This window comes from Poeciliopsis prolifica, unplaced genomic scaffold (assembly GCF_027474105.1).
Source record: "Poeciliopsis prolifica strain line A6 unplaced genomic scaffold, Auburn_PproV2 SCAFFOLD247, whole genome shotgun sequence".
Lineage (NCBI taxonomy): Eukaryota > Metazoa > Chordata > Actinopteri > Cyprinodontiformes > Poeciliidae > Poeciliopsis > Poeciliopsis prolifica.
This window is the reverse complement of record NW_026562622.1, coordinates 67,232-93,559: the sequence shown is the minus strand read 5'-3', so window position 1 is coordinate 93,559 and position 26,328 is coordinate 67,232. Positions and strand designations below refer to the sequence as shown.

General features: G+C 38.2%; 2 protein-coding genes across 2 annotated transcripts; both read right to left on the bottom strand.

Annotated features, from left to right (window-relative positions):
- Positions 1 to 1,571: 1,571 nt before the first annotated feature.
- uimc1 (ubiquitin interaction motif containing 1) lies at positions 1,572 to 13,160 on the bottom strand. The gene is given in 24 exon segments (XM_055026658.1): positions 1,572 to 2,028; positions 2,682 to 2,715; positions 2,926 to 2,974; positions 3,073 to 3,169; positions 3,335 to 3,416; positions 3,587 to 3,889; positions 4,000 to 4,099; positions 4,224 to 4,285; positions 4,380 to 4,555; positions 4,753 to 4,808; positions 5,802 to 5,906; positions 6,086 to 6,266; positions 6,998 to 7,122; positions 7,227 to 7,327; positions 7,412 to 7,469; positions 8,117 to 8,220; positions 8,223 to 8,691; positions 8,799 to 8,965; positions 9,044 to 9,182; positions 9,998 to 10,116; positions 10,343 to 10,427; positions 10,548 to 10,666; positions 12,707 to 12,793; positions 13,099 to 13,160. Coding segments are annotated over 23 exon segments (2,934 nt in total). The 5' UTR covers positions 12,747 to 12,793; positions 13,099 to 13,160; the 3' UTR covers positions 1,572 to 1,865.
- Positions 13,161 to 16,801: 3,641 nt separating this feature from the next.
- On the bottom strand, positions 16,802 to 26,327 carry gjb7 (gap junction protein beta 7). Its single transcript, XM_055026657.1, has 3 exons — positions 24,165 to 26,327; positions 23,886 to 24,069; positions 16,802 to 21,358 (listed from the first exon to the last, which is right to left on the bottom strand). The coding sequence occupies exon 3, from the start codon at positions 21,342 to 21,344 to the stop codon at positions 20,544 to 20,546; it is 801 nt and encodes a 266-aa protein (XP_054882632.1). The 5' UTR covers positions 21,345 to 21,358; positions 23,886 to 24,069; positions 24,165 to 26,327; the 3' UTR covers positions 16,802 to 20,543.
- Position 26,328: the final 1 nt, after the last annotated feature.

Below are 26,328 nucleotides of genomic sequence, written 5' to 3'. Positions count from 1 at the left end.
TAAATACAACATCAAAGAAAATATAGGAATTTGGCAGATAGATTGACCAGTGATATGATATTGCACTATATGGTTTGGCCTGATAAGTATGGATATTTGCAGAAAAGTACAAGGGGTCACTACTCCTTCTCCCCTCTGTCCTGTGTCACCTCCCACCCCCCAGTGAGGAGTTGTACAGTCTGAAGGCGTGGGGGACAAAGGAGTTCTTGAATCTTGGGAAGCAGCAGTCTGTCACTGAACAGGCTCCTCTGGCTGCTGATGACGGCGTGTAGAGGGTGGCTGCTATCGTCCATGATGTCCAGCAGTTTGTTCAGTGTCCTCGCCTCTGCCACCGTCACCAGAGAGTCCAGCTTCATGCCGACCACAGAGCCGGCACGCCTGATCAGTTTGTCCAGTCTGGACATGTCCTTCTTGGATGTGCTGCCTCCCCAGCATACCACGGTGTAGAAGTTCCTTTTATTTCAATTCACAATAACTTCTTTATTTAATATCTATTTAGTTTGGCCAAGAGGCTTGCCTTAGTTTTAGTCTCATTTATAACATTGATTCATTTATTTAGTTCTGTTTTGAATAATGTTAAATGAAATGGTATTATTATGAAGTTTTATACTGTTTATTTCTCTAATTATTTTCCTGTTAGGAATAAGATTAGTAAGTTTAGACGTTTTTCGGTTTTCTTTGGGTTTTAGAGGTTTTTAAGACCGTCATGGTCACACAACATCGACAGCTTTCTCATTTCCTGGGGCGTGGCCAGAGGACGGGGGAGTGGCGGACGGCGTGTGACTGCTCGTGCATTACCTTCAACTCTCCACTTTCAACTGCCCAGTTGACGGACGAGGTGGGGGGAGTTGTCAAGAAAGATTTTACCCACCTACCCTAACCCCTAAATACTCCCATATGCCCCATATTAAATCCAACCAAAGGTCTCATATTCCGTTCTTGTGGATGTCTCCATGTGAAATCCTCCCATACATTCCGTGTTGAAATGGGATGAGTTTTCATCAGCTCTGGAGCTGCAAGAAGCTCCTTACTCTGTAGGTCACCAAATACATTAAACCATAAAATATTGCTTTGTATTTTGTTTAACTTTTTTTCTGAACACCTGTCAGAATTTATTTCCTCTGTGTCGGTAAACACCCACGGATACACTGGTGGTGCTGCAATTCCTATAGCTGGATGAGGAAGTGCTGTTTGTTCTTTTGATAAAGTGAAGACACATTTTGTAGTTTATCCGTTTGTGAGTGGGAGGCAACAGAAAAATTACGTTTGTTCTCACAATGTCACACATAATTATTAACACAGAATGTTTGCTCCTGTGGTAAATTTGGTCTATAAAATTGACTGCTCTTTTTGGCTCCACCTACTTCTGTGAGTTTACGTTCTCCAACTTATGATTATTGAAATAAAATACAAATCTACCCTGATAGACGTTTGATGACCTAAACAAACCTTTACATTTTTCAAAGTGAATACTCACTTTTTACTTCATGTAGTTGAAATAGTTGGGGTCAGATTTGTTGAATTCAGGTGTGTAATATTTGATCCTGACAGTAGAAGGCACTACAGTTCAGTTAAACTGTTATTCAGAGAAAATTAATCTTTATTTTGAAGCAGATGAGTGTGCTTGATTAAAAGACATTAAATGTAAATAAAAAGCAGAACTACAGTAACATAAAGGGAATGTTTATATGAAGGAGGAGGTAGTTTGACAATAGTGGTTTCGACAGTCAAAGATAGCTTCCTCTCGAGTGCTCTGTCTGTTTGTTTGTTTGTTTGTTTTTTTAAATAAAACAACTTGAAGAAGGCTCCATCACAACCCGGGCAGCCTGGTGACGGTTAAGAGTTCTGGCTCCTTCTTCATGACGTCATTTCCGTCTTTGAATGGGCTTCTTGGGTCGCTGCTGTTTCCTGAAGTCAACAAGGCACCCGGTGGCCTCAGAGATGGGAGTGAAGGATCTGATGGGAGAGTTACTGATTCTGTACGCTGAAACCTCCTCATCATCATCGTCCCTTAGATCAATAACTGCTCTGAAAGTCAGACACACACACAGACAAAAAGCTATTAGACTCCAGGTCAGCAGTCACAAGCAGTTATGTCAAGATTTCTTTAGTAAACTCTTGATCACTTGAAGCACAGCTTCACATATTTCTAACATCAACATGTGAAAAGTGCCTTTTTCTGCTCGACTTAATGTCAAGACTATATTGATTACTTTTTGGATTAACCCATTAATAATTGGATTGCAAAAGGAGCTTAGTTGAATTAATTTACATAATTTGAACCTAGAGAAACTAAATCTGCTACTTGCTGAGTTCTGGGTAGTACATGTTTAGAGAAAAAGAAAAGATTAATCGATTGCTAAATTAGTTGACGATTATTTCAATCACAACTGAAACGATTAATCAGATTAATATTTTAAGCCCTAAAATGTAAAAATATTTTACATTTAGACCTGTGTCAGTATTTTAATAACAAATGGAACATCTGTATGTGCTCTGCAAGAACTTCAAGACCCTGCAATGCCTTATGTTAAAACAAAAGAACTTATCTTAGCTCAGCTAAAAAGCATGAGACAAAAAAGTTCATTTCAAAAAAGATCATCAAAAATTGAGACATTCGGAACCCAAACACATGTAATATGCAGAAGAACGTTTAGTAGTTCTGTAAAAAAAAGTCTTACTCAGGTTGGAGTTTGGAACCTGATGGTCCAGCACCTGAGAAAACAGTAAAACATCAAACCTGAGTTTGTTTCTGAGGAAAAAAAATTCATCATAACAGTGAAGATTGCGAGAAGACCCAAAATCATAAATAATCAGAGATGCTTCAACTCGTCTGACAGAAAGTTCTGAATATTGTTTTTTGGTTTCCCTGCAGCTAACTTAATACCAAAACCAGAGCAAGATGTAGTTTTGTTGACCACTGACCTGAGTCCCTGCTTTCTGTTTTCTCCAGAGCCGACAAGAGATTTCCCTTCTGCTGTTTACAGATAAAGGAGCAAATTAAACAGTTTTTTTTTATCACCACAGTATTTAAATGTGTAAATAAAGCCGATTTTTCTCGGTTACTCCTACCCTGCTCACTGTCCCGCGCTGAAGGCAGAGCTCTATATGTCGGCTGTAATCTCTTAGAGGAACAGATTTCTGACAGATGTAGCATTTCTCCTGGTTCCTGTGGAGCAATGAACAAAATTTACTGAGGTTTTAAAAGGCAAACTGATACTAATGAAACCAGTGTCATTAGGCATGGAACATTCAATCACAAAATGCAGAAAAAAACGACACGATGTCAGATGATGCAGTGGTGAAAAAAACTCTGATTGTAGTTTCTACAGACCTGCAAAGATCAGAGGCTTGGCTGGTTTCCTCCGACACCACCTCTGTTCTCTTCATTCTCTTCCTACGAGGTTTCAGTAAGTCTGTCAACAAGGAAAAAACGTCAGCACAACAAACCAGGAAAACTGGAAATATGTATGCTCTGTGCTGGTCAAAGTTTATGTTGTAACTGTGATCATTTCCAACTGACATTTAATCACACAAACTAATTATAAAATGAGTTAATGTTTCCGAGGAATAATCTGTGCATTACCTTGAAAACCTTGACTTTCAGCCCTCTGGTCGATCACGGCCACCTCTCCATCACAGTACGCTGCATGCATCTCAATCTCACTCACGGGAAACGATCCCTGACAGATGGGGCAGTCGACAGAGGCTTCAGGGCTGTGAGGGACGACGGCTGCTTCCAGTTCAGGACATTCTGATCTCTCCACCTCTGGATCCTCCATCTTCTCCACCTCTGGATCTTTTCTGCTCTTGACTTTCTTAACCTTTCGTGCAGTCTCTCCTCCGGCATCTTCAGCGCAACCTGAGGCGTTTCCCTCCATTCTTGAGTCTATTGTGGATCAAACGAATCACACATAAACTCACCTATGGCAGTTAGTTTACAGGATAACAATGGAACTCAGAAGGTTTAGTGTGTTTGCTTTTCTGGATTTTTTTCACTTTTCAAATTTGGCTCTGGCTCCTGAGACTCGTCTCTGATGGGAGAATCATCTCTGAGGATCATTTTGATCTCAGGCAGCTCAGGATCTTTCTGTGGAGGCTGTGAGGAGATAAAATAAATACATCGCAGGATGTTTTTCATCATTGTGCATTAAGCCATAAAAGTATTCCAGAACAGAACTTTGAAATAGAGTAATATTATTTACTTCCAGCAGGGGGCTGACCTGTGCTTCAGCATCAGCATCCAAGCTCAGGTCTTTAGTGCCGTCATCACTCAATTGAGTTTCTGTTTGTTTCAAACAGGAGAAATTTGTTCATATCAGCAGCTCAGAAATGACTGGAGACCTGGGAGCTAAAGTCATAACAGTAAACTACTTCACCTGGACAAACGTCACAGTCGTCAGTGTCCATCTGCACTTCATCACTCTCCTTGTTCCCCTCTTCCTCTTTTTCTTGCTGCTCTTCTTCTTCATCTTTTCTTTCCTCTTCCTCTTCCTCTTCTGGAAGAAAATCAGCAATTTCGCTCCTTTTGCTGCCTCTCAGTCTTAGACCTCTCCTGATAAACGGGAATCAAGCGATCAGAGTGACAAAGATCCAGATTCTCAGATGACAGTGAACAATGAAGAAACAATAAATCTTAATTAGTTTTGTTTTTTGGAGTGTGAAATTCACATAGGTTTGGTTTGAGTACATTTCATCACTCAGAGTTCAACCACAACATTTTTCGGTAAGATTTTCAAGATTTAGTTTTACCTTCGAGAAACACAAGGCTGAGGTGATCCAGCTGATGTTTCAGGGGACATGGACTTCTGATGAGAAAAAAATAAACATCACCAACATCCCAACTACATTAATAACTGCTTTGACTTTTGTTTCTACATGGCAAATCATTCACTGAAGATGTAGAAGAGTAACAGCAAACAGTCTTAACGTGCTGATGACCCATTCTGTTTACCTGAGTTGAGGAAAATGTTTAAATAACAAAACTGAGGACTTAAGTCAGGATCATTTCTTTGATGATCTGCAGTATGTACCTTTTCTAAAAATGTATTTGTTTTTTTACACATCTGTTGAAACTTTGTCAGTGACATAGTGACATAATAGGTTCAGAAAAATACGAGCTTCAGTTAATTTCTTGTGATGACATTGGGAATTTGTTCCACATTCAAGAAATCATGGCTCAGAATGATTGGAATACTTTGAAGATTTTAGTTGCCATATGCTGAAGATGAAATACCCTTAAAATGTTTTATTTCCAACAAGATGACAACACTGAACACACCACAAAGTGAGCAGTATCACCAGAGCAACAACATGGTCAAAGGGTAAAAATGCAGTTTCTGTGGCAACACTAAGAGACTCAGAGGATTTGTGAATATAGTTTTGAGCTGGATTGGCTGTTTACAGGCATCAGAAGCTGGTCAACAGGAAATACACGGTTCACCAATTCCCAGATGCAGCCGAATAATTAATGTTCCTCAACTTCTGTGGAGTGAAAACAACTTTAATCAACTTTTGATTAGAAGTAGAGCCACAGTGTTCCTAATTTCTAAAAAAACAACAGAGTTATTTTGAACAGTGCATATGAAAATAAATAACCAACTTAGACACTGTTTGGAGGAAGAGGGCATATGGGGATGTTTGATGTATATTTTATCATGTTAGGTTGTTTTAAAACACCTGCTCAGCGACTACAGATGAGAACGAGCTTAAGCTAAATCCTGTGCAAGGCATCTTTTATTAATTTTTTTTTTACATGTTTAAATAAACAAAAAAAAATAATGAAATAAAAGTTGGCTGACCTGTGGCTCTGGCTGAATGGCCTCCCCCCACTCAGCCTTCCTCAGCAGACCCCTTTGAGCTTCTTTCAGACTCTTCTCATAAACCTCAATCTGAGCCACGATCACCTTAGGAAAACAGGAGCCGTTCAGCATCTCTGACATTAAACACTTATGCTAAAATTAGAAGTTTAAATATTATTCATTTTGATCATTAACGAGTGTATTATCTAGATATAAAAAAATCAGAAATAATCAAGTAATTCAAGTTTTCCTAAAATTTCAATACTGTTAGTGATCAGATTCACCTTGGTGTATGTATCAGGGTCCAGGCCTCTTGGACAGAAGGGAACCCCCCAGTAGTAGTGGATGGTCTGTCTGTCTGAAGGCTCCCCACGCTGAGGCGACGCCCTGCGGACCTCCTCCTGTCTGCTCACAGGATGCAGGGCAGAGGTGGGAAGCGGTGACAAACATTTCTGGGGTTTCAGGCTGGAAAAAGAAGGACCAGAGATACTTCTGTTTCAGTTATAAGCAAAACGGCTCCAGATTTTGGAGATTTACAGAGAGAATCAATCAGTTATGAAGAGAAATATGATCTAAAATGGGCATTAACCCTAAACCTAAAAGCTGCTGGTTTATTTATAGGGATATTTCAGTGAACATGCTTGTTTATTTTCTTTCAAGTGACTTGAATGTTCAGGCATTAGCATGTCAGTATAATGGATATGGATAACCAATCTCTAGAACATTGTTTTCATCTAAAAGGCTTTAGGTTTGCTGTAAATAATTTTCTCTAGATTATTAGAGAAAATAAACTTGGGACAGTAACTAAAAATGATATAGCAAAAAGCTATGTTATTTTAGAAGACTGAGGAAATGCCATAAAGAAACTAATTTAGTTGAAACATTTTCAACAGTGAATGTTATTCTGGGTGAAGGCGCCCTCTGCTGGGCAGCAGGGGAGTAATCCAGGATCATTGCGGGTTTAAAACCGAATCGCAATCTGTACATTGCATATTTTTACACACAGTATGCTGTCACAGATTATGATTCAAGTTTATTAGTCATAAATTATCTATGCAAAACGATTTAATGTTTAATATTAAAACCACGGAGAACTATACATTTTTTATTTATTTTCTGATCACCTGCATGCACAAAAATAAAAATGCTTCTTACAGTTATTAGAAAACTTAAATTTACATGTAAGGTTGATGTACCTGCAGTATGACCCGGATGGTTCTTGGGAAGCCGCTAATACATGATTCGGGGATGATCCCAACTGATTGTCTGCTGGAACAGCAGTTTTCTCCACAGGGAAGACTGGACTGGGAGAACCAACAGGCTGCAGCAAACACACACATGCACAAACACACGAATGAGGAGAAAGGTTCAACGCTAAAAACACAACATAACTCGAAAACAGCATTAATCTGAATGTTTCCACACCGTAATGTCATCCTCCTCCTGTTCTGACCAGATCAGCGTCATGTCGCTTGTGAGGTCTGTCTCTGCAGAGGTCCAGCCTTCACAGTTTTCAGTCACCTCTTCTAATGGTTAATAGTTAGAGAAACACTGCCAGTCAATTGCTGATCGCACATTTAAAAAATGAAATGTGTGATCTTACGTCGTACCTGACTTTGGCAAATGTCTGTTGCACTCGGCAGTTGGAGAGCCGCCAGACTTTATGTCCTTTAGATGAAAAAGGAAGGAAACCAGAAGCACTTTAAGTGGGGTAGGTGGAAGTGAAGTAATAAGAACAAACAATAAGCAGGTGCTTTCTGAAGTCTAGTTGAAAAGAGCAGCTGCTCTAAACTTACAGAAACTAATCACATGGGGCATTGTGTTGGCCTCTTTACCCCACACCTCAGATTCATCTGATTTAACTCCTGCAGCTGTTCCATTAACAAACATGTTACATTTTCTAGAGTGATCCTAGTAATAATCGCAATTTCTTTAAAAAAAAAAAGAAAAAGGACACAGGAGAGAGTAATCAGACTATCAGGAATCTGACCAATGGCCCTTCCAGAAAAGGTTCACCCCACACAGGAAGATGAGGATTCAAATTCAATTCAAAATTACTTTATTGATCCCAAAGAGAAATGAAATGTTGCTGTAACTCAAATATCTTCCAGTAGCAATCAGATTGCAATGACTCTGAAGAGGCCTCTGACTAAAGACTTAACAGGAAACAGATTAACATCTCTTGTGTCATAATGTCATGACATGATGGTAGTTTCAATTAACAATGTTAAAAACATCGTTTTGTAAAAGCTACATACATCAAGCAACTTTTAGCAGTTTTTCTTTAACCTGGAATCATTGTAAAACCATCTGACCTTCCTGTAGTCAAAAGGTCTCTGGTCATGGTCAGAAGCTCGGAGCTGCTGGTCAGTCCTCTGCAGTTCAGCGGGGCTCGTTGACCGCTCCACCTGTCCTCGGCGGGGTCTTTACGAAATGAAGACTGTCCTGAGGGGCTTTTATGGAACACAGGGCTCTGGGGGGAGCGAGACCTCACAGTGGGATTTGAACTTTCCTGAGAGGAGCAGCTGAGCTCTGTATTTTCACAGGCAGGATGATTAGAGCAGTCAGCAGTTCTGCCAAAAACTGGACTCTTAACAAACGTGGGGCTCTGCTCCAGGTGACTTTCACGGCACATGTCATCTCCTGGGAAAACAGGACTTTTGGGACAGAATATGGGGTTACTCTGGGGAAAAACAGGGCTTCTGGGCTGAGCAGATTTTTGAGTGGAAATCAAACTGTCCTGAGAACACAAGACAAACCCCGAGCTCTTGCAGGTTTCCACTAGATCCAGGTTAAGGCGATTGACATGAACATCCGCTCTACAGCTGGTCAGCGGGAAGACTGGAGACATCTGGAGCTGGGAGTCTTCAATATCCGTTGAGTCGGAACTCTGCTTCCCGAACAGGAGAAAGTATGTAAATTGTCACTTTTCTTTGGACTCTTTACTGATTGTAAAGTATGAATGGAAAGAAAAAAGATGGTGAAATTGTAATGGACCTGTGGAGAATCCAGATGAGCGGAGAACGATTCTGTGATACTGGGAGAATTCTGAGAGGAAACTTTTGGAATCTGTGAAAAAGCTGGCATTTCCATAAGAGGACTGCCAGCTTGTTTTCTCCGCTTTTTTCTCCTGGTGATAATTTCATCTCCTGGTCCAACAGCTCCTGGAACACAATCGACCAATCAGCAGGTTTCTTCACATAGAAAAATTTACTACGGGAGGAAGAAATCCTCATACTAACCTGAGTTCATGCCACCCTCCTCTGGCATCCTCTCCCCGTTAGAGAATGAGAGTTTTTGTCGAGAGCCGGTGCCCTGGGGGACACCATCAAGCAGATGTTCATTTGGGGACTTCAGACCAGGTTGTGTCTGGTTGACCATCTATGAGGGAGACAAGCTTCTTTGATGAAAAGTGCAAATGTTAGGGTCTACTCTCCTGGTGATTCCTCTCATTGGGATCATTTTTGGTTTTCTGTGCAGGTTTTGGTCTAAGTTCATGACTTTTCCAGCTTCACCTCTTAACAGGGAGATATGTAAATGTGAGCTGGAACATGTGAGATCCAAAGTGATGGAACTATTTCGACAAGAGAGAACAAATGTCTCCCTGTATTTAAATATAAAAACACTGTCATTTACACAAAGAAAAGGTGGGTTTGTAAAAATCATGGATTATTTCCACTATTTGTTCAGGTATCAGAGTTTCACCAACTCAAACTTAAGACTTTCAAATACAATTATGAATGCTTTACAGCAATTTATGAACTTTGCCCATATACATGATGATAAATTTGTACTTACCCATGATATATGCAAAAACACTAGCTAGCAGGCAACAGTATATCAACCCACCTGTCTCAAGTCACAGAACTTAATCTAAGTCTAATTACACTTAGACTTAGATGTCTAATTGTAATTCACTTTCCTTCAATAGAAACATTTCAGGAGAAAAAAATAAATACATTGAATACACAACATGAAATACACAAAATTAAAGGCCAACTTATTTTTTTAAATGAAGTTAAGACATTTCAAAACCTTATTTTAGATCAATTAATTTAAGGCTTTTTAAGGAAGTGTGGATACCCTGGATGTGCTAACTTTATTCTTATCTTGTCTTACCTGAATTACAGCATAGATTACCCAGAATTATGTTTCAACAGGATTTCTGCAGAAGGTAATGTCAAATCTGAACTCACGCTCTCCTGAATGGCCTTCATCACATTCTCATCCTCCTGCTGCTGTCTCAGTGCTGTGTTGCTGGCTTCCTGTTTGCTGAGTTGGAGCGCCAGGTCCATCTCCTCCTCCTCAGTCATCTCTGAGCAGCAAACAGAGAAAACCAACAGAATTTGCCTCAACAAATCTGAAGCACTGGGCCAGAGTGTTTGAGTACCAAGAGTACACAAAAATGTTCTGTATTTTCCTGCTAGAAAATACAGAAGCAGGAATGCATTTGAAAGAGCAACCTTTTGAAAGAACAAGTTCCAACGTTTTAAAACTTTCTCCAGTGATTAACAGGAAACAATGATTATTCGTTTATCCACCTTTTCTTCTGGAGTGGTTCTTCCTCTCCCTTTGGCGTTTCTCTCGTGCTAATGATGTTGATCGAAGCAAAGACGAGAGCTCATCCTGAAAAACAGATTCCAAACCACAGATGGAATTTACTTTTCTGCAGCTTAATCAGAGAACATGATTAAGCTGCAGAATACATACATTAAAACTAGAAGTTTTGATTTGAAACATCTCTACCTTGCTTTCTGTGTCGGTAGAAGCTTTGTCCTCCTGGGTGTTTTCATCCTGTTGGCTTTCAGAGGAAACGTTCTGGGCCAGCTTCTTCCTCAGAGCCATCCTGCTCTGCTGCTGAGTCGCTGTGACAGGAAGAAAATGATACTTGAGAATTTCTACAAACTGAATATAAAAAGTATTCACCATCTTGAAAGTTGCTTTTACAAATCAATCAGAAGCAAAAAACCCCAATGAAAATAGATAAAAACAACTCTTAAATGTCAAACTGAAAACTGATTTCAACTAAATAATATTAAATATATTTAACATGGGTGTTGTGGTGACACAGGGGTTAGGCACAACCCACAAATGAAGGCTTTAGTCTCCAGCCTGATGACCTTTACTACCTGCCCCCCTCTCTCATGACCCACTTTTCTTTGTTTAACCACCAAATAAAGGCCACTGAAACTAATAAAAACTTTCAAAAATAAATTACATAAAACAAGTGATAATAAAATATAAATAAAAAATGAAACTCCTTTTCTAGTCAAAATTAAGAAAACAAGACTTTTGTTTAAGCAATTAATCAGATGATTCATTAAAATTAACTCAATAGTTTCCATTCTGATGAATAATATTTTAGAGTGCATATAAAATCTCTAAAAAGAGGCAAATGTAGCATGATTGCTGACTCCTTACAATCTACAGGAGCAACATCTCTACTGGATAAATGCTCCAAATTTTCCTTCAGGCAAGAGACAACCACAATATAGAGCAGCAACCTCTTCAATTCAAAAAGCCCTTTTGTTTTTGCCTGAAATTAAAGATGTTTTTAGCTTTCCCTTCTTCTGCATTGCTGTGAAAATAACTAGTTTGATTTTTTTCAGGACATAGAAAACACATGAAGTCTTTATAAGTTTAAAAATATACATCTCTCAGTAGAAATAGGCCAACTGAAGCTCTTCTCTCTTTAGACAACGTGACAAATCACATATTGTAGCAGGCTATTGAAATCAAAGTACTAAAAAGCAAACATCTATTATGTACCATCAGTGATACTTTGTTGTTGAACTTCGAAGCAGATGTTTAGAGATGCTAAAAAAATATATTTCCTACTGACTTAATATATAAAATCTTTGCTCATTTTTTTTGATCAAAGGTACTAAAAACTACTTGATCACAAAAGAGCCTTATGTATCCATTATCTCTGTATTTGGGTCATGATCCATTACTATGTGTAAGGATATACAGGTCAGTTAAACTGCAATCAAATGAAATCAGGAGATACTTGCAGGGTGATGTTAAATTTATTTTCATACTTGGAAAATCATTGAAAATTAATTAATTCAAGCAATTTGCTTCAACAACTGCAACTCATTTTATGTAAATTCATCACACTCACACATATCATGATATCTTTTAAGTGTTTTGATTTGTCATACATTTTTATGATTAAGACTTTCAGCCAATTCAAACTCAAAATGTTGATTCTCAGTATTAAATGAGACAAGTAAAAATCATTGTAATTCAGAAATACTTTCATTATTGACTCATAAGAAGGGAACCCATTTTTCAGGTGTCCCCATTGTTCTAAAACAGCTGATTTAAATGAGTGGCTGATTTAAAAAGCATCTGCAACACTTGAAATAGAGCCACTGCTGAAATGGTCCTTTAAATCAGTTGTGCTTGGTTGGGACCAGGAATGAAACACTGGGCAAAAGGAAGATGACAGACTTCACAAAAGCAAAAGCACATGATGTGGATTACCAATGCTTGCATTATCCAAAACATGTTCCTGTGAAGTTTCATCTCTATTGTCCAGAAAGTGAGCTGTTAGTATGTCATGAAAGTCATGAGATTGTCATGCAGTCTTCAGTCAGAAGCCTGTTTAGATTTCCTACAAGACTGACTGCTACTGGATAACTTTCTTTCTCACAGCAGGACCATCTCTCAATGCACTTGGATGATATGAGTTGCATTTTCTTCCCCTTATTAAAGTATTTTGAATTGAATTGAATCACTTTCTCCACAACAAATCTGCATATCAGTTTTCATATTTTCAACTGAAATTTAACTTTTCCCTAATGTTCAGATGTGTTGCAATGCGCAGATTGAAAGAGTGAGTGAATCCAGACCAACCGCTTCTTTCCCTCGATTTTCACGGAAGTGACAGCAGCGGTTACCTGACGACGGTGATGAAGAGTGTCTTCCTCTTCCTCTCATCTGCGTGTGGGATCATCCAACCATGGGCGCCGATTGACAGGAAAGGCCTAAAGTAACCAAACAAAGTGAATAAATGAATGTTTGAAAAGCACAGTCCCGTTAGACAGAAATAAATAAGGAAGCTGAATGTTAAATGACAGCGCGCGAGGACGGCGGTTGGTATGGAAACAAACTGAACACACCAAAAAGCCTCAAATAAAGTTCGTTGGCTCAGTTTCCTGATCAGTTTCCTGAACTATCAAGTTACAGCAACAATTAACCTTCAGTTTGTGCTGGTGTGTGTTTTTATTTTAATCTAAAATCTACCAAAGACAACAGCAAAGTACGACAATTTCAGTTTTAAAACACTCACAGGAGGGTTTTTTCCTCACTTTCGCGGCGCCATGTTTGTTTCTGTTCACGCGACCACGTGATGTCTACGTCAGACGTATGTCACGCTCCAATCCAAAGTCCAATTTCGTCAAATCACTGCTGCACACAGCGAAAGACACAGTTCTTTAATGAACTTCTTTTGAATTGCATTAAGTTATTTTATGTATGAATACCTTTCTGACGACTTTTTCCTTTTAAGTTTTTAGTCATCTTTTAAACTCATCTTTGGCCAAAAAAGTATTTTTTAAAATCCTCTCCTAAAAGAGTGTTTATGATTTTACCCTAAAAGGGAATTCCCTTTTACAGTAAAGTAATAAGATTTATAAATAACTCGAATTCGAGTCCTACATTACCTCAGTGATTTATAAATCTAATTACAATCAAGTTACAGTACTAAAGAACACTATCACATTTAAACACTGAATGGTATTGTTTTTGAACTTCAGATATTAGAAAATGTTTTTTGCTTGTTTGGTTAATTTTGTTGCTTGGCCACTGGTGGTTTTTGATGCAAACTGTGTGGCTCAAGGCCCAGAGCACAATTTTATTTCGGGTAGCACAAATACAAACTTTGAAAATATAAAAATAAATGCATGGATGTACGTTGTGCCCCTTTTGAGTTTTATTTTGCTTACTGTAATGTATTAACACTTAGATTGACCAGGGCTGAAGATGATCATTCTGAACACAGATTCTCAAAAAGTTTGGGAATTATTTCGAGAACAAAAAACGGATCCACATTCAGAATGAGAGGCTCACCCTCAAGAACCACCAATGATGGTAACTTTGTATGATGGCAAATTTTCAGCTTGCTCAGCATTTTAGCTGGAGTAGCTTCAGAGCAGATAAGCAATTTCTCCCGATTGATTACACATATTCTATTCTACTCTACTCTATTCTATTCTATCTTCAGCTATTTCCACTCCACTCTCACTAAATCTTGAATCCAGTTCTTCTTTTTTATCACTAGCTTCATACCCATTTGGCATGGATAATAGCTATGCTTCCATCTTTATCTACCTTATGTTTGGCGTGTTCAACTTTTCAGACAAAAAACTACATACTGTTCAAGAATGGTGTCAGTATGGTTGAAACTGTCTGTTAAAAGTCAAGCATGATGCCCACTTTAATAAGGAGATGATTAATTACGAAATCCTCCTAGCATCTAATCAATGGAACAAAGCTATAATAGTCCTTAGATGTTATCTGATGTTGCCAATATTTCCTTATTTCCAAGGGCTCTGCATTTATGGCTGACTATTGGTCAAGCCAATTTCAGCATATTTTTCTGTATTTACATTGGACGGGCAGCAGGTGGCAGTATATGACGTGACGCCATTGATTCCATTTCTCAAATCATTTATCACCCTTTTTAAAATCATTGTTTCTCTGCAGGCACGTGCAGAGGGGGGTTAGGGAGGTGAAGGGAGCTTGAGCCTCTTTTATCCTTGATGCCTTTTTTATATGTTTTTTACATTTCTTTTTCAATTATTTATTTATTTTTGTATGTGTGTATCAGGAGGCCTGCTTTTGCCCCTTATCAATAATATTTAGCTAAATATGATAATTTAGCGAAATAAACTAATAATCTAATAATGTCTAATAGTCTAATAATGACTCTCAGTTTCTGCCTCCAATTTCTGCCCCCATGTTGTTCAGACACCGGGTCCACGGTGAGGAGGGGGGGGAGGGGGCTGATCTGTGTTTCTAAATACAATCTCCAAATACAATCTGAATGTCCAATATCCCAAATTATGGGCAAGGATATTTTTTTCATACACTGGTTTGTAAATAAAAACGTAGGCCTGATGTTGACGTTACAAAAACTGTTTCTATTTATATTTTAATAATTGTCCTCACAATAGTGGAAAAAACCCTCCTTGACCCTACACATATAAATGCTTCGATTGCAGAGAAACTTCTGACTTTAACTTAATCATTCTGGTAAAGGCCTGGTTCTACAGGCAGACTGAGTTGGTCTCACCGACAGATAGAAAGAATGTCTGTCTTTATATCAGATCATTAAGAGGTCACATCCTGATATAAGACACAGTGCTGCGACTGTCACCGTATGGCAAGCTATTTTTTTTTCCAACAATATCTTTATTGGTTTTTTTCAACATTTTTCCATAATATACAGGACATAAATGTGCTCTTACATCAAAGAAAAAGCCCAGGGTAATTAAATTATTGTCCAACATTCAACTTGTCAAGCCAGGTCATTATGGAGCATTTAAGAGCAGTTCTTATTACATACAGAGGATAGGAACAAAAAACATAAAATTCAAACAAACAAACAAACAAAAAAAAACAAAAAAAGAGAAGAAACAGTGTCCCCAACCCCAAACCCCCAAGAAGAAACAACAATTACAATAAAAACAGTTTCTCTATTTTCCAGGAATTAGCCCATATTATTTAGTATTGTAAGTGATTCAGAAAATACCAACTCGAATATATAATTCCAAGTAGTCCAGTATACAAATGAAGATTATCTTAGGACACTGCAGGGGACCAACTACAACTGTAACTCACCCCTGACACCCCCCATATCCATTTTTCCTATATATTCCAAAAAAGGATCCCAAATATTTTGAAATAGTGATAGTTTCTCTTTTATAATAAAAGTAATCTTTTCCATTGGTAATGTTGAGGATATTTCATTAATCCAATTAATGAATTTTGGTTTACTAATATTCTTCCATGAGAGTACTATGACTCTTTTTGCAAGTATTAAACATAGGTCCATGGCAGTAATAATCTTTCTGGACATATGATGTCTGTCAGGATATAGACCTAAAATAAACAATTTGGGGTCAAAGGCTAGTTTTATACCTAGTATAATCTCTAGAGCTTGTTTAATCTCCCTCCAGAATTGTTGAACTTTCTTGCATTTCCAGATACAATGGAAGAATGTCCCCTTCTCCTTACCACATCTAATACAGGTCTGGGATGGCGCCGTTGTACTTATGAAGCTTTTCTGGCGTCACATATATTCTCATTAACCAATTATATTGCAGTATTTTGAGGCGTGTATTGGTAGTTCGTGTTTGTGCTAAAGCACATGCTTTCTCCCAGTCCTCTGAAGGCAAGTTCTCCTGTAGATCCTCCTTCCAGGCATCGAGCTTCCATAAAGAAGATTCAGAGGATCCCTCCATTAACATGCTATATAATTTGGAGATAATTCCTTTTCTAGAGCAATCGTTCTTCATTTCGATTTCCAAGGTGGACAGCGGAGGAATGGATACACGTTGGGTTTGAAATGATCTAATGAAATTTCTCACCTGCAAATATTTAAAATGATGTTTACTTGGTATATCATACATGGCTTTCAGCTCTTCAAATGACACCATAACTCCATCCTCTGATTTCATCAGATCTCCTATTGTCTTTAGACATTTTTCAGCCAATTTTCTAAAACCAGAATCTACCCTGCCTGGGGGAAAAAACTGATTACCCCATATCGGACTAAGGCGTGACAAGGAGGAGGAGTCACCTAAATACTTCTTAACCTGATACCAAACCAAGATCATATTTCTGACTATAGGGTTTTTGTCTTCTTTTTCAGCATTCTGATTTTTGCTGAGTAAATATACTGGGGTAGAGGGAGAGGTACAGAACGAACAATTTGAATATTTAAAGCCAAGGGACATTCATCATTAAAATAATACATCATAGTCCTCAACTGAGCTGCCCAATAGTACCAAAGTGGATTGGGGCACCTGAGGCCTCCTCTATCATACGGTATATACAAGAGTGTTAGGCGAAGCCTTGGTCGTCTATTATTCCACAGAAAATATATGAAAACGTTTTTTAGGGACGAAAATAAATTGGCAGGAGGCGGCAATGGAATGTTCTGAAACAAATACAGAAGTTTGGGCATTATATTGGATTTAAGGACATTGATTCATGCTATAAGTGACAAGGGTAGACAGTTCCATCTGTCCACAGAGGCAGCAATTGAGTCTATCATGGGGTTATAGTTAACCGCAACAATGTCATTTATATGTGGTACATGGCAAGCCATTTTAACATAAATTCTGTTTCGTCTGGATATTCGTCTGGAACTTCTGATATCTGGAATTACATTCCAGATATCTCAAAATGCATTTTGACTCGACAAAACTACATTTTGACTATCCAGAATGGTAATTTAAGATATCTGCATTTCCATTCTGATTAGTGAGAATAATAATTCTAAATGTCTCCAATTACATTTTGACTAGTCAAAATTCCTTTAAAGATATCTCAAATGACGTTACTGGATCTGCAATTTGATGAAATACGTATTTGGAGTTACGAGTTAAGACATCTTGAACTTAATTATCACTAGTCAAAATTACAATTTTAGATATCTGAATTAAGCATGACATTGAAGCCCCTTTGTGCTGTCCAAACAGTTGCCTGCAGATTTTTGTTTCTTGCACAAAACTGTCAGTAAATGCCACAAAATAGAAAGAACTTGGCAATGTTGGAAATGCGGAGAAAGCAAAATTTCATAAACTATAAGACTGCTAATGATATCTGAAAAAAATCCTGTTTATTCATTTCCAACGAACCGAATGCACTTAAAAACAACTTTGAAAAGCTGAAACTGCTGTTGTCAATCCATTTTCAACATGAAAGTTGTGCATTTTCAAACATCTTTTTCATTTTTTTCTATTTTTCATTGTTTTATTAAACTTTCAAATTGCCACGTAAATCAGTGACGCTTTGACTAGACAGAATGCTAATTCAAGATATCTTAAATAGAAAAGTTGAATAATTCTAGATATCTCTAATTTAGTTTTGTTTCGTCATTATTTGCTTTTAAGATATCTATAATTTAATTTCCACTAGTCAAAACTTCATTTCTCCTATCCAAAAATACATTTAAGACATTTTGAATTATGGACTAACTAGAGATATCCTTAATATCTCTAATCAAAACTACAGTCAAGATATCTTGAATTGACTTTTTGACTAGTCATAATTTAATTGTAGATATCTGAAATGAGTATTTCAGATAGTCAGTAATTCATTGTAGATGTCTTGAATTGAAGCCTCCATTCAACTCAATGGTAAATCTGACGTCATTTTGACGAGTCAGAATGTAATTAGAGATATCTTAAATTGCTAAAACGTCTAGTCATAAAACAATTTGAGATATCTGGAACGTAAGGGCGGCAAAACCGAATTTATGTTAAAACGGCTTGCCACAGTCACCGCGAGTCGCGACGCAGCTCAAAGCCCCAGAACCACCCGGCTTCTCCTTAACGTTACTAAAGCAGCTGCTGACGGGTTCTGGGCTGGAGGTGAACGGCTTCAGCCCAGATTGCTGCCACATTTAAAACCCAGCATTTCCCCCTGAACAGTGACTTAATCTCTGGATCTCTCGCTCCGATGGATTAGGAGAAGAGCAGCTCCAGGTTTAACGATGTAGAGAGAAGATGAGACTAAAGCAGCAACTACACCAGATTTGATGTTGAACCAAACCTGCAGCGTTTCTTATTCTCGATGCCTTTTTCTCTGTGTCGCTTTGGAGACACAAAGTTTATTTATTCACAAAATAAACATCAGAGAAAATACTGGAGCAATAATTAGAACCACAGCATAAAAGCAAAACATGCCACAATTAAATGAATGTCCCCAAAGCATCGTTGGACTGACATGGGGGATTCCAGGTAGAATGCAGAAATGCGCATCACAGCGGCTCTTCTTGCAGGGCCGGCCAAAGGTAATATGGGGCCTTAGACAGATCCAACTCCCATTCATGCCCCACCAAAACCTTTCCTACTAAGAACCTCAGCATCACTAACATGTTTAAATATCAATAAGGTGAATCTGTGAAAGGGAGACCAGGTTTATTGGCCGACTTTAAATGAATCACTGATTATTGGGTACTTGCTGTGATGTATTTGTGAACAAACCCAACTCAAACACAAAGATTACACCATATTGTAGCCATGGTAACACAACAATCAAGATGATTCTTTAAACTTTTACAAAGTAAACTTCCTAATTAAATCCTAAATGTATTTTTTTTCCCTCAGCTGAATGCATTAAATACAATTTTATGACATTCTCTATAAATTAATGCAACAGATTTAGATCTATGATCTGTCTTACAATTAAACCATTTCTAGGGGCCCCTGAATCTCTAGAGGGCCCTACCAGCAGCTACTGAGTTTTCTTTACTTTGATATCCCAGGCTTTCAATTGTAAATCTCAGAGATGCTAACATCAAACAATTTTATAGAGTTAACCCCTTCTTGTTTTTTTTTTGATCTACAAATCAGTCTGCAGCTAAGTTGTTCTAGAGTTTAAGTAGATATTATTAGGGCTTAATTAGTAAAATGGCTGCAAATTTGCTTATTTCATAACTTCATAACCTTTGACCTTCTCTCCTCTGGTCTGTTTAACACCTACAGTCTCAGTTAAACTCAGTCCTCCAGAAACAGCAACTTCATACTTTGGGGAAAATATACATTTGCTTTGCATTGTCCCCACATGATGGCAACGATATAGTAGGATCCAATTAAATTCTTGATTAATATGTGTAGTTGCTATGTTGTTGTAAAGTGTTTTAAGATCTTACTCAATGTGCCCTTTTTTAACTTTGAGCCCCTGCCCCTCCAAAGGTCTCTGCACGGCCCTGGCTCTCTGTTTCTAGAATCTCACAGCTTTACGCCTCAATGTCAGAGACACACTCTAATTGGAACATGCTGCTGACCCTTTGGCCTCTAAATGTAGCAGAAAGTCAGAGAAAAATAAATTGGTTTCTGTAATATTTTTGTTTGGGGGGGTTTCATGCACTGAGCCATATCAGCTCTCATGTTCTGCTTTCTCTCTGCCAGAGAACAATTTAAAGTGGTACATAAAATTGATTTCTGAGATTGCATCATGTATCATAATTTTAGGTGTGATGGAATTGGGATAATAACTTTGAGATTGAGATATTTAAACAGCTTTAAATAAACGTTATATTTTCTCATTGTATTCATGTAGAGCTATTCAAACCTCATGCTAAATCTAAATAATACAAAGTCACTGAAAAAGGAATAAACAGTCAATGATACAAAAAGCTGCCCTGAGGTCCTGAGCAATGAAAACGTTAAGCTCTGATGTTCCCTGTTTCTGGGCTGTTTGTTTGGTGGTGCTGGAAGAACTAAGAGTTTTAAAACAAATTCTCTTGACACAATACATATTACTGAAATAGAGACAAAGAAATCTGAAAGTACAAAAGAACAAAGTTACTGAGCAGTATACCATCATACAACCAAGCTGAAACAACTGTGTAACATACTTCCATTCAGTGATTCTCTGAAGACTTTTTTCTAGAAATTTATATAGATCCAATGATATTTAAAAGTAAACGTTTATTGTCAATTATATTTCAGGCCAAAAAGAAGCTGCATTTGTCTTTGTGACCAGGGGGCCTGGTTGCTCTCAGCTCTGCAGAACTGGACTGGCGGGTTTTTCAACTGCATCAGCTGTGGGTTCTGGTGTGCAGACCTTTGAGTTTTCAAGCTGCTCAGACGATGTGAATCTTTTGTCAGCTGAAGCATGAAGCTGGCTGTTTCTCAAAATCTGCTTCTCCACAGGAACATATCGCCTGCTGAAGTGTCTCCACAGCTGCTTCCACACAATGTAAATGAGCTCTGAGAAGTTGAGGGCTATACACAGAATGGAGGTGCAGCACATGATGTAGAGGAAGATCTTCTTCTCTGTGGCTCGGGCTATGTAGCAGTCCACAGTGTTGGGGCAGGGTTCTTGTGTGCACTGCATCAGGATGGGCACCCCAAAACCACCGTCCAAGTAGTGAAAAGCCAGCAAGAACCCCACTTCAAAGCCCGTCTTAAAGATCAAGCTGATGACATAGGTGCAGAAAAGACCACCATCAATGCTCCCTTTGTCCTTGTAGAACTTTTTCTTGTGCTTGGCCTCCCGGTGCTCCCTGTAGCCCACATGAAGGGCCACCATTAGGGATGGTGTGGACACCATGATGAGCTGCAGAGCCCAAAGACGAATCTGAGATATGGGGAAGAAGTGGTCGAAGCAGGCATTCTTGCAGCCGGGCTGCAGTGTGTTGCACACAAAGTCTTTTTGCTCGTCCTTCCAGACCTGCTCAGCCGCAGCTACATATACCAGGATCCTGAACAGGAAGACCACAGAGAGCCAGATCCGGCCAATCGAAGTGGAGTACTTGTTCACTCCGCTCAGAATCTTCTCCAAAAATCCCCAGTTCATTGTTCACTTGTCTCCTGTGAGGACATAACAACCAGTTAGACTCTAAATAACACAAAGCAGCCATAAAGTATTAATATTGTTGAATCACAAATGCAATCATGATGAAAAAAAAGTACACCCTTTTCAATTTTTGGGTTTTATGAATTAGAAGATTAACCTAAAAATGAACCTGTACTGCTGGTCACATTCAATGATCAATTAATTACATATTCCGGAATAGTGGCAGCATCTTGGGGTAGATTGCAATAAGATTTTTTGGCCAAGGCATTGGATACTTCATCTGTTATTCCCTCTGGTTTGGGATGATGTCCAGTCCAAAATATGTTTTCATCTCACTTTGTTACTTTTGCACAGTTGTTATGATGCACAACCATGACAAGTGGAGGCAGCTGATTAGTAACTCAAAAATTCAAATAATAATAGCATGATGCCTTTGAAAAGGAGCCATCAGGGATTAGACCAGGACCAAAGAGTAAAGGATCAAATCCCATACTCTAACATCTCTCTAAGCATACAACCAGACAGAAATTCAAAGTGGAGCAGCAAAAGCAAACCGGGTGGATTAGCAGTGTTTGCTAACAACTGATGTTGTCATACAGGACATGTTACTGTAAAATATCGTCTCCACTGCTTGACACTGAGCTGTTAGCATCCCATGACTGTCATAAGACTGTAAGGCAGGAACAGTCTTCACTTAGATGCTTTTTCAGAATTGTTGCCAAAGTAGTATGTTTAGACAAGCTAGAAGTAAGCCAATGCCAGGCTCTCCAAACCTGAAAGAGCTTACGTTTATGAAATAAGCAGTATTTCTAAATTACTTTTTGACTGTAAACCAGTTTGTTTTGATGAAACATAGCACTAAGACCCAATTTTAGTGCTATATTTTTATATAGCACTATATTTTAGTCCTTCAACTTTTTGAGAAAAAAAATATTGTTCTATATTGTTTGGATGTTGCCTAAAATGTAACGACAGTTTAAATTCTTAAATTGCCTCAGAAAAATGATGTATAAAACCCTAACCTCCAAAAAGGTTTAGGTTCATGACATAAAATAACAAAACACCTGAACAAGTTTGGCTGTTTTGGAAGTTTATGACTTCCAACCTCCTCTGGTCTCATCTAAACTGCTGTTTAGTTGAGACCAAAGTAGAGACGTTTGACCATATCCCACAGTTCCATGTCTGAAGAATGGCTAACATAGCACATCAGTAAACCCACATCATACCAACTGCCAAACATGGTAGAGGACGAGATATGATTTAATCTCATTTTGCAGCCGAAGGAATTACATTAATTAGTCACCTTCACAAAAAACTTAATGCCAGGATTTTAGAGTTCAGATTAAAGTTCAGGTTATTTATCTGAGCTCCCATGTGAGTCTCATTTTCGACTTGTGTAGGAGGGAGCCAGCTGCTCAACACAAATTTGTGATGTAAAATATGAAAATATGGCAGGACTGGTGAAGAATAGCAAACATCATTTCATGACTTTTACCAATATGAGATGTGTTTGATTTGTAATTCACAAATGGGCAGAAGAAGAAGAAAAACTCGTCTTTCTGGTTGCAAATGTCTGCAGATCTTTAGAAATTGAAGCAGATTAGAGAGATGATACATTACTAGTAAAGAGTTTTATCTTGCTGGATGAAGGCATACATTGTTTTTACCTCATCAAAAAAAGATAAAAAAGATGCTTATCAACCATAAGCTTTAGGTGAATAAAATACCTAGACATGCCTCTTGCTATTCTCTTGGTCTTCTGTACCACACAGAAAATTATGAATGTATCTTTTAACTAACAATTTGGCGTGGACCACCTGCTGAGACTTTGAGTCCCGAAACATCCAAAGTCTGAGTCCTTGAAAAAAATCTTCAGGAATTAATAAGCAAACTGATGGCTTCCAAAATTATAGCCACCAGTGGAATCACCTGTTATTGCCATGTGTGCAGCACTGCTTTAAAGGAAATGATGTAGGTTTCCAGGATTCAAATCATTTCAAAGAACAATCAACCATTTATTTTAGCTCCCAAACACTGTCCAATGAATACAGCGCTTTCAATGTCTTTTTTGTGTTGTTGCCTTTTCAAGGGGTAAACGGCAATTTTGTGAAGGACTTTAAAAAATAAAAGGGAAATGAAAGCAACCTGACATTAGAAGAAGCAAAACACAGCATGCTGTTTAGAACTTTGCTTCCAGTCTCAAAGTGTTGGTTTTGCACATAAATATAAGTGAATTGGGGCCCTCCCTTACCTCCATTGAAAACATTAAAAACTACCTGATCTCATTGAACAGAGTAAAATCTGTGTTTATGTTATTTGGTTTTCACTCCAACTTAGTGACTACATCATACATAAGTTATGTGAGTTTGGGGAAACTGATCTCTGTGGAATGAAATTTGCAAATAATCAAATGACTTGCTGATCTGGTTATTCAGCCTGAGGCCAGATTTCCAGGTCACACAGATACAAACAGAAAACCAGCTTGCATCAATCTAAAAGTCTAAATCCATGTTCTAAAGCAGACAAGAGACTAGAACTCACCAGTCACGTAAAAAAGGGAGACCCAGATGGTTTGGTTTTCTTCTGTTAGTCACACCTGATCCAAGCAGACTCACATCAGTCTGCTTTCTGTTCTGTTTTCTTTACAGCGCTCTGCCTTTCCTGTAAAATGTGGCCAGCAGTCACCTCGAAGCGCGTCGCCTGAGTGCTTCACCTGCTGGAAACTCTGTGGGAGAGAACAAAGACTGCATCAGTAATGCAAATAAAATTCATTCATGGCCACACCAGTCCAGGTGGGTTGTGCTTTCATTCCTCCTTCACCTGCCTGCTGCTTCCTGATGACCCAGGAATCATGTTACTGTGCTGATGAGTAAATAATACATGTCACCTCCTCGGGTCAGTCGTCCTGTTGCTCATCTGTTGGACTTTGGCTGGAAGTCAATAAAAAATACAGACATCATATCTGAGGCAATAATGCACTGTCCATGGGTCCTCTATGGGCCTGCACACCTGTTTTTGGTTTTGTTTTTTGCTTCTTTTAACGGAAGTGTACTGGGTTCTGTCCTGTGAATTGTTGCGTTTTTTGTGCTTACTTGTCCTGGAACAAAGGATGACATTGAATTATTGTGCTAAGTCCTGCATATCTCCACTGCCACAAATTGTGGTTATGGTGATTAATGGGCACTGTCCTAATCAAATAAATTCATTTCAACACATATAAATAAATAATCTATCAGCAATGAAAAACCAGTCAGCGCCTAAAGAATCAAATTTCTGACTTGGTTCAGTGTTGGTTTATTTGTGACTGAATGTTGTTTTATGTCCAATTTTGTCATGGATTGATTCCTGCCACTAATGTCCTCTCTAGGTTTTGCGACATCCCACCATTTCCTCCCTCAACAAATACAGACACTGACGCCCTCCACAGCAAAAGGCCATTGCTAAAGAAGTTGGCTGTAAAAGGGGAATATAAAATTGACCTTTTTGAGCTTTACATCATCCTATAAGGTTATTCCATCTTCAAAAGATTCCACCTCAGAAAACTCTTGCCCCTGTAACTCCCTCACTCAGTTCCTTCAAACTAGCCAGCTACAATTGGAAAACAATTGGCATACTTCTTGGTGCAATGCTGGTAAAAACTTTGTTAAAGGGTTAATAGAGCAGCTATGCTGTAATGACTTCATTAGGGGTGAGTTCCAGAAAGAGCAGGAGATCTTCAACAGATAGAGGCCCAATTTCAAAGCATTCATTTACAAAGTCAAATTTTCTAAAAGTCATTTCTGATATGTATTTTTATAACAATTGGTACTGACCCTATTGTTACAATTGAATTACACTTCCTTTATTTTGCTATTCAAGTCTTTTATTTGGCAGCAGATATTGCTCCCTATCCTGAAAAAAGAAAATGTGAAATATTTTTTCTTGTTAAATGTTCAGTTTTTCAACTTTAAAACTAAATCTGATTTCTCTGTGCACCTGTATCTTTTCTAGATTCTGGTTGTATGCTTCATGAATATTTAGGACACTTTTCTATTTCAGCTAAATTTATCTTTTGCTTGCTTCCCTCTTTTTCCAGCACCTTTAGTTTGGCTTTTGTTGGCAGAAGTATACTAAATCTCCAGATGTTGGCGGAAAACCCCTATTTAGACCTAAAATATCTACATATTTCAGTTTGCTTTTAAACTCGAGAGTGTTCTCGAGATTAAAAGCAAACCTGTTCTGGCAGGTGTAAGTTCTGTTACTAACACTGTTTATACAAAAAATGGCTTCATGCTAAAAATAAATAAATTAATTAAAATAAAAAAAACAGCTCCAAGAAACGGTACTATTTGGTCTTGATGTGAACCAGTGAAGGAATCATTTACACCCTCTTGTGGCAAGTCCATATAAAATGGCCAATATGAAAATCTATTGAAAAAACACCCAAAAAGCACCAAAATATTCTTTTTAGTTTGTCATTAAGAGACTCAGACAGCATAGATTGTTCAAAAATATCTGCTGGACCATTACAGAAGTGAAAATGAACTTTGCTGAAGACGCTGCTAACACCTTCAATAATCATTGATGACCTTGTTGCCTCTTTCCCTTCCAGCTTCAGTTTTGTTGAACATCCATGTCCATGTGTCTAAGGAATTGGACAGTGGTCAGCATTTGGCTTCTTGTTTGCACACAAAGGCTTGAAGCAGCAAGAATCTCATAGAAATTCTTGATCTATGTCCGTCAGCAGGTGAGTTGAATTTATTCCTCGACTGGTTTAATAATATTCTGGCCTGCTGACCAAGAACTACGCAAATGCATTGAAGATTACCAGCTAGTAAAAATGTACACAACTGAACTCAGGCTTTGATTTCAAGCAGTCTATATTTACACTTCAGGAAAAAAAAGAACAGAATCAAGTGAAGGAGACTATTTTTGCAAATCTGTCATCAAAAACAGCAAAATGAGGTTAAAAAATGTTTGTGACAATGTTCTTCAATGCTAAACA